At 33.5% G+C, this 13114-nt stretch overlaps 1 protein-coding gene across 1 annotated transcript; it reads left to right on the plus strand.

Annotated features, from left to right (window-relative positions):
* The first annotated feature begins 8172 nt into the window (after positions 1-8172).
* LOC106127864 (aminoacylase-1-like) lies at positions 8173-11675 on the plus strand. The gene is given in 9 exon segments (NM_001312839.1): positions 8173-8367; positions 8769-8941; positions 9064-9235; positions 9554-9697; positions 9771-9847; positions 9990-10100; positions 10709-10804; positions 11025-11158; positions 11340-11675. Coding segments are annotated over 9 exon segments (1326 nt in total). The 5' UTR covers positions 8173-8213; the 3' UTR covers positions 11605-11675.
* Positions 11676-13114: the final 1439 nt, after the last annotated feature.

Below are 13114 nucleotides of genomic sequence, written 5' to 3' on the forward strand. Positions count from 1 at the left end.
TGACGTCTAATCGGGAGAAGATTTTCGAAATATTATTCTGTATTAGAAAGGACAACACTGACAAAATTGATTCCAACAAAAGGCCTTCGAAGGTTAATTTTTGTGAGGACTTTTGTGCACTAGATTAGGTATCTATATATTACTAGCTGTCGCCCGCGACTCCGTCCGCGCGGGATTAAAAATAGATGTTGGTCGATTCTCAGACCTACTCAATTTGCTCACAAAATTTCATGAGAATCGGTCAAGCCGTTTCGGAGGAGTATGGGAACGAAAATTGTGACACGTGAATTTTATATATAAGATGATAAGTCTATGTTGTAACAGTATATCTATGAGGACTCAATATTTAATAGTTATGTATTCGATTAACTTAACACGCTTGATGCTACTTTTATAATCATTGAAATATAAACGCGATCAAAGTGCTAATTTGTTTCACTTAACAGCCATGGCGGGGGATGCTGGGGCGATACGCCGCGCGTTCATTGCGTCCGACGAGTAATACGCGCAAAATTACCGACACCGTGTGAAATGCAACACTCATCCTAATACCTAAACATGTAACTTTAATTGTAGTTATATTTAAGTACATTAATAGTAGTTGCGTTATTCCAGCGTTATTACAGTTACAGTTACTCCAGCGTTTTGAGTTATGTTACATAACGTACGAATACCATATACGGACCGCAGTCTTGCAACCCCCACTAAATGCAGCTTAAAGCAGGCCATGTCTGTCCAGTCTTAAAGTGCCATAAATTACATTATTAGAGATGTGATGAATAATGCTATACATCTGGTCATAAGAAGCACATCAATTTGCTCCTTTCCGCCCGAAGTAATTAAATAACTAAAAGTTTGAAAACACAAAATACCTCTTTATTTAGGTTCCACTATCCGTAAAATAAATATTTAGCCGACGCTTTCCGGACAATGTGTTAGAAACCCACCATTTAGTCAACATAGAATTTATTAGACGTGGTTAAATATAACATAGTTGCGATTATTTGATTACACTGGGGATTAGTATATAGACAATAATAGACGATAACTGTGACAGTTTATAGTACTTAATATTTTCTTCGCTAAATTTCATTTGCCAAAGTTTTTTTCGTGTTTTATCTTATATATAAAATTCTCGTGTCACGATTTTCGTTCCCATACTCCTCCAAAACGGCTTGACTGATTCTCATGAAATTTTGTCAGCATATTGAGTAGGTCTGAGAATCGGCCAACATCTATTTTTAATCCCGCGCGGACAGAGTCGCGGGCGACAGCTAGTAATTATATAAAGACTGACGTATTTTTAACATATTTAATATTAACAGTGAAAAGGATCAACTCAATAAGTAATTTGGATTTACATATCAGATCGTATGTTGATCGCCAAAGTTTCAGAGATGTGGGCTTGCAGTAGTGGCTCTCAATTTGCTTGTGTTTCAACTATACAGGATGTTTTTAGGTTAATAAATATTATTATAATATTAAGTTTTGAAATAGATTAACAAATGTTTAGATGTTGATTTTCTTAGTTATTTAAGTATTTTTAAAATCAATATTAAACTAAACATTCACAAAAGTTAATTGCTATATAAATAATCTGTGGATTACCACTTCTCTATGGTGTAATTAATATTGAAATAAACATTTTAATGATATTGATTATGTTTACATTATTGTAATTTTTTAGTTAAACCTTTTAAGCATTTTATTATTGAATTGAATTAAACTTTCTTCATTAAACTCTTGTTATAATCAAGGCATCGCATATAAAAGAAAAATAAAACAAGGGTGTAAAGCAAACACGATGTAGATGGGATAGTGTGGGGTGCTCCAAGTTTCGGGTCCGTCCCTAAGTTACGTTTGCAAGGAGCCGCGCTTTGTTTCACTCCGCTCGTCTTCGGATCGTGTTTGCACGCTCACTGTAAACAATGGAGAGCTTACGGCAGATCTTGCACGGACACGGAATAAGTCATCATAGTGCTGTCTGAATATTTTACTGTATTTTATAGATATACTAATTTTAAATTTATTGAATGTACCAAAGGAGTATTGTAGTTTACAGTTAATTGTTTTTATTCTTTGAAATAAAAGAATTAAACGATTTTCTTCATTTCAAAAGTTCTTCATTTCTATTTTCATTGAGAAGTTCGAAAAACTTTTGGTCACGTAAATTGCATTTACTTAAGTATGCAAACATTCAAAGACATTGGTGAAGATATTTGATCCTTTTTTTATAATAATTTTTTTACAATGATTTTTTAGAGAATTGGAAATACGTTACATTACAGCTTCAAAAAATAAGTTAAACAGAAATGAGTTGCACCATAACTTATTTAATTTGTTAATAACACAATGCATTTGTTATTTTGTATTGAATCGCATTTATAAAGCTTTAACCGACCATTCTTATTCCGGTATACTTAGTTAAGTAATTCCTCGAGCCGACGCTTCCGTTTCCGTCGGGACAACGACTTACTCTTGAAGAAGTTTAAGTTACACATTTAGCGCATTAATAACTCGCAATTTGATTTGAATAATGATTTGATGATAGCGGCCACTTGTGTTATTTTAACAAATCTGGGGAATGGGACTTAAAAAAAAGTCGCAATGGTGTTAACGACACGTAAACATAATTAGACTGCGGAATTTCTACATGTTGAATATCCGGTTGTCTATTCTATATATCCTTCCTTTATCTATTAAATAATGCTTATAGAAAACCATATCACTTATTGTAGTATTTAAAATCACTGACAGTACCTTTTTATTTACTTTTAAATAAGTATAGAAAGTCCGCAAGAGAAGATATACTTTTGACCGTCTTAGAGAAGATTAAAAATCTGTTTAGAAAGCTTAATTTACATGCTCTATAAATGTTTATTTCTTTATCTTTTAAGGTAAGGTAAATATTTTGTAACTTCTTTAATTTATAGCATCAACTTAAGATTTAATGGAAAAAATGATGCATGAATGATCAACCTTGAGTTGTACAATTTTATAATCTCTTTTAAAAATGATTTAATTAATAAATTTTTTCTACTTATTCATTAAAAGTATTTTTCTGTACATTGTCATTCATACCTGTGCCCATTTTACGGAAAGCCGTTGCCGGCGTCCGCTGCTTCTCCCAAAATGAAGACAGCTCGAATATCTCTATGTCCATAAAAAAAATCACTAACACATAACTAAAATTAAATTCATTTTTAAGTTCCTTCAAAATTAAAAACACAACTCTATTATTTTTTATGGTTATTCGCGTTTAATGACAATCTGTGTTAAAAAATAATTTACATCATAAAAAAATTATAAACGGAACACGATCAGTGACTTTTTCTCGGTGACTTCACCACACGGTGGCGGCTTTCGACAGACTGCTCTGATAATTGTGATCTTTGAAGCCGCGGAGATCGCGAGTCACATCATCCCCTGATTACATCGAGACCCACCCCCTGAGCGGGACGGCGATACCGGCAATATGCAAGTGGGTGGGAGACCGCTGCGAGCACATCTTGTGTCCCGGTCCACAGGCTACATTGTCAGGGCTCGCGCGGCTCCAAGCTGACCGTATTACGTGCAAACATAATGAATGGCCTCACATATTGATAGCCAGCATGAAACAAGTTTTTACTGAAAAAAAATACATATACATTTTATCGTAATTGTACGAATATAATCTTTAATAAGCTTACATATTGGTCTCACTTTAGTGTATTATATTAAGGATTTTTCATTTGGAATGAAATATAGTAAAGTTGATCAAATTTAAATCCAACCAATATTTACTTATTGTCCTAAAAGTTTTAAAGGATCTTATGTCACTTTTTAATATTTTTATGTGACTTTATTTTATTTATAACTTTTTAGAACCTATGAAATGCTAACACGATTTTGTTAAATTAGAAAGATGTGAAGCGTAACGAAGTACAATTTTTAATTCTAGCTGTTAACATGGGTATTGTAAACATTAAAATGTCAAGTGAGGCCAGGGCAAGGGGGAGCTTTTATCGTGCTTGCGGCCAATCAGAATCGCGTCTGTACCGTGGGCGGCGCCTCGCAAGCTGGCCTCCTCGGCTATGGCGAGCTACGCCGGCGACGACTGCTACGGCGAGCTACGAAAGTCGCCATGTGTGCCTTGACGTTACACTGCTATCTTTGTAATTAGGGTTTCGCGCACTTTTGGTTGAATTAAAAAAAATTATAAGAACTTTTTTAATAAGCTTAACCTGTTGGTGTAATGAGGAATATTTGTCTTCAGATATTTAAATATAAAAATATTTGAAATAAATTAAAATAATTGGATTACAAACGAGACCATAATTCTGCAAATACAAATATAGTCGAACCCGTATAAGCAAACTTCCGAGGAACCGCGACAATTTTTGCTACCAAAGGTTTCTTTCTAACCCGAGTTTTTCGCTTATGGAGGTTTGGCAATGAAAAAATAAAGATCAAGGAAGTAAACTGTATAATAGTTATTCTAAAATTTACAACTGCCCTTTCGTTTCATTATATTAATTAAAAAATGTTTTAAACGTACACTTTTTAAAACTGTATATAATACTTTTTGTTACTTAATGTACTTATTTTATTAGACTAATTCCATAGGATATTTTGTTAAAATTTGCAGCAACACTTTATAGTCAAATGGTTTAATAAACTACTTTATACCATTTTATATATTTAGCATATAGAAATTCGTGATTTAGTGAAAATGTTAGGGATCATTAGTATTAGTTTGAGTACATACATGCGACTATGTTGATTTTAAGGGAGGCGGTCGCAGCCACTACAAAGGAGGCCCGCACGTGATGCGATTGCCATAAAAGTGCACTACACTTTTATCCTAGTCTCAATGTAAATATTTCTTTTATAAATCTTTGATGGCGAACGTAATCCCACCAGTAGGTTCGGATTATCTAGAAATCTTAGGATTACTTCGGCTAATGTAGGTAACTAGCTCAGTGTTGCTACTATTAAATCTTGCTAATATTTTATATGTGTATGTTTAGATGGATGGATAGGCGCATGGATGGATGGATGGATGTTTGTTTGAAGGTATCTCCGGATCTCGCTGAAATTTGGCATAGGTGTAAAGAATAGTCTGGAAAAACAAATACATATTAAGTTTGTTTTTAATTCTGTGCGGACGGAGTTGCGAGCTACAGCTAGTAATTTATAAACCGTATTCCTAATTCAGATATTTCTGGTTCTCTGACTTTTTATTTGATTTTTACTGACTTTTTAGGTTTTATGAACAAGAAAATATTGAACTATTCGTAAAATTTATTTTTATTTTATTAAATCCTATTTTCGAAGTTATATTGAATTAACTAGTCTTGTTTATTAATATTGTTAACGTGTATCTCGATTTATCATTTATATCGTGTGAATTTCCCACGTATAAACCCTTTCGTTTTAAAAAAAAATATTTTAACAAAACAAAGAATAAAAATTTAAAATAGACAGGACACTGTTTCTACAATTGTTAATTTTAAATAAAAACATATGCGCAGTTGACGTGCCGAAAAGGGTGACCCTTGGCGTCGCGTGAGTTGGCAAACACTTGAATAATGCGCTCGTGCCGGCCTATTGTCGGTCCACTCCTTTATAAGCCCTATTTGAACAGACAATAAAACAATTATTAAAGCGGTTTTAACGCAACCAACGCCTTTGTTTACGTAACATCATTTTTACAATTATGAAAGGTTATTTTCAAAGAAACGTAAAAACACTTAACACTGATTCAAAACCGAGGAACAGATTACGGATTTCCATATCATCTTGATGATATATTTTAAAAATTACTTTCAATTTTACTGTCATATTTCATTTAGGTTCTTACAAAATTGTATAGAAAATGATATCACAGTGATTTCCATACGAATATGCCTTCACCTTTTGAATGACAACTCATTCAATATGGAGACACCGCACCGCTACCCTTCGTTTATCGTCATTAGCGCTCGGTTACGTAAAGCGCTGTATTTAACATCGATGTACGATCAAAGAGTGCTTTTATTTTCTTTAATTTTTTTGTATGCATATCTAGGATATAATTGCAAAAACAAGACAACTATGTCAGGCAGGTTCCATAGAATTTTCCGTGTTTAAAAACTTATACACTATTTCAGATTACAATATATCTATATTCCATGTTTTTCCAATATCCGTTCAGCCGCCGTGGAGTTGGTAACAAACATTCACCTAAATTTCATTTATAATATAATATTACAAAGACTTGGTGGTAAAAATGCCGCATCTAATTTTTCCTAGTATTCCGTGTCGTCAGCTGCTTTTACCGGTGCGATGATACACACCTGCAGTGACAAATGAGCACTACGGGCAAAAATCGCGTCGTGCTCGCCTCGCCTCTCTTGCTTGAATTAATTCGTCTTATGGTGTCTCTTAGAGCGTCATTCCCAAATCAAGTCTTATGTATTGTACAGACTGGGCAAGTATTTTAAATATATAAAGATTATTTAATCTGGGAAAAATGCTTAAAGTTTTTGTTATCATAAGTATGTAACGAAAATCTTTTTAATGGTGATTTAAAATAAACTAAAAAATCCCAAAAACACAGTATGGTTTTCTGATAATATATTTATTTCACTGCAGTATGAATATTGCCAAATATAGATTTTCTAATTTAGAACAAATATACCAATTAGTATTCTATTCCTATTTCAACGTATTTGAGTAGGTAGCTAATACTATTAATTTTCAAATTTGTGTTAAATTAAAAAAAAAATAATTTAAAACATGATCCTGTCTAAACATAAGTAGATCGCTCTGCACGTAGCTGGCACTTAGTAGCCCGCGGCACTCTGATTTATGTTTGGGCGACATCGAGTCGCGACAATTTATTTCAATTAACGCTTTACCGCTGGAGGCCACGTCACAATTGAAAGAGAGTAATACAAACTAGAAATACATATTCAATTTAGATCCCTTACTTTAATATATTCTTGGTAAAATAACATGTTAAGGCTTAGGAGATCATAATTAGTTTTGTCCAGGTTATTTCTTGTCCAAGACTCTATCAAATGGGTTTCGCATAACTCTTTACTTTGTTAATTTGTATACTACAACAGATAAAATAAAACAAAACACAAATTCTCATGACTACACTCGTCTTTCTACCTACGTTCCTATTATATCCTTTATTCGTCTACGTTTCCTATCCCATACTAAATACTAGGAAATATATTTGTCAGTTGTTAAAATCTATGTTGAAATAATGTCGTGCTTTTTAATTTCTTCAAATAAAATGGCAATAAATGCTGTGGTCTAAATTTTTTCCATGATTGCGTTAAACGGTTTGCATTGTGAATCCCGATTATACCATCGAATTCATTTGCTCGTTAAAAGCGTGACTATTCTCAAATCCTTCGCTCGGCAAACAGGAGCGACCGCTCGCGAAAAAGTCCTTTTAAAAATGTTGCGGCACGTACGGGAAGGAGGACGTCCATTACTGCAAAGTGGCGCTTGTTGATTTACAGATTTAGAGCAAGGCGAAAATTATTTTTTATTATACTTTTGGTAACCGGTTATAACGCGCTAGTATAGGTCAGAAAGTACAAACACATCAGTTCTTACTAATATTATAAATGCAAATTTTTGGATGAATGGATAGATGTTTGTTTGAAGGTAGCTCTAGAACGGCTAAACAGATCACGATGAAATTTAGCATACATATAGAACACAGCCTGGAAGAACCAATAGGCTACTAATTTTAATTACGCGCGGACGGAATCGCGGGCGACAGCTGGTTAGTCATAAATTATACAAGTAATATGTACCGTATGCAGTATTTTTATACCGCATTAAATTGGGAAAATATAGAGAATTAAATTTGCTCGTATTTAATTTTTTTTATAGGATAGCGTGTATACAGATTAAGAAGTATATATTCTGAGTAAAAAATTAAATATTTAAATTGTTAATTGGTATATAGCCTCGCTACAGAGTTATCAACTGCAATGTAATTTACCGGTTTTTTATCCTGAAATGAATAAAAATAAAAACTTATTCGCCAAATATTCATAGATAATTTTTTATTTCACTTATCATGTAATAATGCATGTATTTAACGAGGAGACTTCCCATCGTATCCTTTTTAAATTCATTACGTTCGCTCACTCGTCTTTTCTATACTATGTCAAGTTAATCGCAATTTTTATTTTTGGAAAACTTTATTTTTGATCTAAAGAAACATGTTGAAAGACATCAAAATACTATTGTGGTTCTGTGTCGTACATGTCCTGTACATTAAGGCGTCACCTTCGTGCCAGAAGTATCTATGTACGCCCGAAGTGGAAAGATTACGTGATTATATAAACATAAGAACTACAAAAGATCGAAATTTAAGTAAGTAAACATTTCTTTTTGGGTAATAGGCTCTGGTAAAATATTTTAGTTGACTTTAAGAGAGGTATATCGAAGCTAGCGAAATTTGACTTTTCTACTAATATTATAAATGCAAAAGTTTGGATGTACACATGGATCTAGATGTTTGGTTTAGACATAGAACGCTGTCTGGAAGTACACATAGGGTACTTGACAAGCCTTTGCTATTTTCGTAGTCATAGCCAAAATCTAGTCACTCATAATCATTTTTTAAAAGAAAAACTTTATGCAAATCTTCTTCTCATTACATCCGTGTCAAATTTCACGTTCGCGCATTTTCTATGAAATGTTGTACAAAACTTACGTTTTATAACTATAGTGGTTCATGTAGTAGAAAAGACATTACCATGGTTTTATTTCAGGTCCAGCTGTAGATTACTTAAAAAGGTTAGGAGCAGCACAAGGCGTAGAAGTAACTGTGTTCGAGAACAAGCCGAACAAACCTTTAGTAATATTCAAATGGCCAGGACAGGATCCTACACTAAGCAGTATCGCTCTTCTTTCTTATATTGACGTCAACTTTGCTTGTTATGAGGTATTAAGTTTATCTATAGATTAATTATGTTTTATTATTTTACTACAAAAATACCAATATTCAAATGGTAATTAGTATAAATGTATGGTAAAATTAATTGCTTAATAAAGTTGTATTTGTAGGACGGTTGGTCATATCCTCCTTTTTCTGGACAAATAAACGATAATTGTGAAATTGAAGGGCGAGGGACTCAAAGCCAAAAATCCTTATCATTACAACATTATGAGGCTCTAAGTCGATTGACAAATAACAATAAAACTCTGCTTCGAACTGTCTATATGATATTAACGTCAGGTTTGTATTAACTGAATATAATAATGAAAGGGAAATAATAATAAAAAGACTATTTAGTCAAGACTATAGCTGTGTATTGGCAGATGTGTGCGCATATCTCTGTAAAAATTCGAAAATATGTTCGAAGTCAACCAAAACGCACCTTAACTTAGGATAAGCCCAACCCCTTAGTGGGGACCTATAGTGGGCTCAAAATGATGTTGATAATGCATCTGTAAGGAAAGATAGGGAGATGTGGGCCTGAAATCGGAAAATATAACATACTATTCCAATATTACATAGGTTAAATCGGAGACAAAAAAAATGTTTTATTTTCAGATCAAACAACTCCTCGGGATGACGTAGAAGTGTTTTTTAAGAGTAAAACATTTGAAGACATGAATGTAGGCTTTGGATTGGGTGTGGGAGGTCCGAGCCCTCAGCGGGAAATCTACTTGTATAATAAATTTAATACAAAGTACGGTATGTGTTCGTCTGGTAACACATCATTTTTTAAGGCCAATGTGTGATATTTAACCTAAATATGTTCTTTCAGTGATACGAGTAGATTGTTATGGGCAGTCTACATCCAGTGCATTTTTAGCAAATATAAACAGTACGGCTTTAGGAGTGGTACGTATTAATTTTGTTTTAATACTTATATACGGCATGTTCTAAAAGAAAAATAAGGCGATAATCAAATGCCAAATAAATACATAACTTCACAAAATAATTAATAACAAATTAGCAGCTACATTCTTTAAAATTATTTTAGTGCGAAAATTTCTACAATTATTACAACGAATACAGAAAAGAACAATACAGACTGTCACTGAGAAGTAACGATTTTGGAGATTATACAGTAATCAACTTTGTAGGGGGAAAGGTTAGTATGTACAAAATTTATAATTGACTAACTGAGGTGACGCTGTGACCCGAAGTGGGCCTTGATCTCCAACAACAAAAATCTACGAGATATAGATATTCGGGGAGCTACATGTTGACTGGGATGGGACGGCGCGGGCTCAGAAAGAGATTTATAATTGAAGTAAGGCTTTTTATGCGAGAAATACATCTAACAAGCAAGCTGTTTGTTCACTACCACAGTTTAATTGAGAGTTACTTTTGAAAGATACACAGTAAGTAACCATCACAATAGTTTATGGATAATTATTGCTGATTTTATACAAAAACAATTGAATGTTGTAGTGGTAACTTATTCATATTAATAAAACTGTAGTGTGTATATGTAATATAGAATAATGTCATATATCGCACAGATCATGTATTCAAATTACTAATAACAGAAAAAAAATCTGTCTGTTTGTTAGCCTGTACGTAACGGCTGAACCTATTTTGATGGGACTTTGAGGGTAAGGTAGCGGATGCACGCATGCATATTATAGCCTACTTTGTGACTTGTAATTGTTCGTTTAAAGTCAATCCTAGCTTGATTGCTTCTCATATTAATATTATTAGACATAATTGTTCTAGAACCTCGTAGAATACAATGTAGTACCAGCGCATGTAACAGTCTACTACTCCGCCTACTTGGCTTTTGATATCTCGTTTGATGACTTCGTTAAAATGGTAAGTTTGATTTTAAAAATACATTTTATATAAACTATCAATTATATTGATTAAAGATTTAATATTATATAATGTAACGTTTCATTTCTTGTAAAATTATCTGTCTAGACCTATTTTTGCAACATTGCTAAATATTATTACACGTTCCCCAAATTTGACCTAATTTTAATCCATATCTCAATTGAATCATTTATTTTGCCCTCTTTGCAATACAACACAGGTACGTGGTTGGGCATCGGCCGCGGGTGGAAATATAACGATCAGTTCAGTCGTCAAGGAAAAGGGTATTTACTACACTAAGACTGATAACAGTAACCCTTACTATGTCGCATTACAAGAAGCTTTCGATGAACTGTGAGTATAAATAGCTAACGCGTTGAACTTGTTATTACATGAATACTTCAATTTCACACCCACAGAGTTTTAATGGTCGTCAAGGGGTTCTTCGTCAATTTCGTATGATCATGTCATTAAGGGGCTGTCTACTATTAAACGTGCTGCGTGAAAGAGTTACCTACTTGTTTATAATTTTCAGAGATATATCTTTTCGAGTTAGAGCATCAGCAACTACGTCTGATACTACATATTTGGTAAACGCCGGTGTACCTGCCTTCGGATTGTTCCCAGTACTGAATACACCACTGTTGGTCAACTCAGTCAATGAACGGTTGCCACTGAGAAGTTATTTGGAAGGAATACGAATCATGGAAGCTGCGATCTCGCGTCTTGCTAACTTAGCCGGCGACAAAACTGGCAATGATCCGCGGAAGTATTTACTTGTATCGAAATCTCATAAGTAAGCAGATGTGACATTTCGAATTACCATAACAATGTGAAATAATTTAACTTTATTCAATAAAATAATGCACACAATAAAAACGATTAATAAATATGACGATTTTACTTTTGTGTTTTATTATTATTTTTGTTTAATTTAAATTTTCGCCTATTACTGTCTGTTTGTTATAATTTAAAGGATGACGGAGAGGAGATAGCCATGCACTTACTAGTGTATAGTCTGAGCAGTTTGAAAGATGTACAGTCAAGCAATTAAATTCCCTTCTCATTAGGATCGATAACGGGTATCAAACTAGCACGATTGCTATGACAAAGTTTTCAAAATTTACGGAAATGGGTTACAAATTAATGTCCTTGACTGTAAAACAGCCCTGTTTAATGTAATTTTAACTAATTTGAAGTGAATTACTGAATATTTAATATCTCACCTGAATGGAAATTACTCTTCTAACTTCGAGACACTTCAAATCGCAGTGCAACTCTTATTGAACCAAACAATTAAAGTAAATTTTATGTTAGGTAATACTTAACAAGCAAACAAGCATTTTATTCAATTAACGGCGGATTAGACCAAACTGGAGTAAGTTTACACTCGCGAGTAACTACCGCTAGTCTTAGTATAAATACAAGTTAACTTTTGCATTTTACCCACCATTAGCAAAAAATGATTTAACTATGCGAGAGTAATTTCTTACACGGACAATTTTGACGGTATAAAATATTATACTGAGGATGTTAATTGTCAAAGCAGATTGTCATTTGTCACTTAGGAGATTTTCAAAAGTGTACGTTTGACATTGTGTAGAAAAACTCAAATGAACATGTCCAAGGGATAAATTCAAGGAGTAAAATTATCCTGGTATATGTTATCTTCGTGCAAAATCGTGGTGGATCGAACCTGCTCTAAATGAAAAATTAGCTTTGTAGTAATGAATAATGTCTGATCAGGAGAAATACAAGCTTTTCGTGATAAATGGGAGAAATAAAAAAATTATCAATCGCAACTAAAACATGGCAGCTTAAAAGTCTTTCTAGGCAAAAATAGATCAAGCAGTGGTAGACGCCAGTTACAACATCTGTTGCGCGAATAGGCCATCTCGCCCAGTACACTTCGTTAAAAAATTTCGCGTTTCGTCTGATGAGTGTTTTCCGGTGACTTAATTTTAGTCCTTTTTCCCTTGGCGCCTTTCCCAACCTTTTCTCATAGACAAAGGATGGGAAGAGGATTCAGTGGAGGGGCATAGGAAAGCTAAAATTATCTGCCCTTGCTTCTAGTGGCACCCACTCCAGTGATATTTGAGGGATGTGACAATGATGATTTTAAGTGAATATTAAAATAAGGCAATGAAGTAATTCTACCATTTTAATTCCTTGGAATTCAAATTGTAATTAGTGTGTATCTTTGTGTGTATGTGAGTTATCAAGTGTAAAATACCAGTTTTTATCCAGGCATATATTCAAGGACTTTGCATAATGTTATAAGATAAATTACATTTATGTAAAATTGCATTA

This window comes from Papilio xuthus, unplaced genomic scaffold (genome assembly GCF_000836235.2).
Source record: "Papilio xuthus unplaced genomic scaffold, Pxut_1.1 DF828952.1, whole genome shotgun sequence".
Classification (NCBI taxonomy): Eukaryota; Metazoa; Arthropoda; class Insecta; order Lepidoptera; family Papilionidae; genus Papilio; species Papilio xuthus.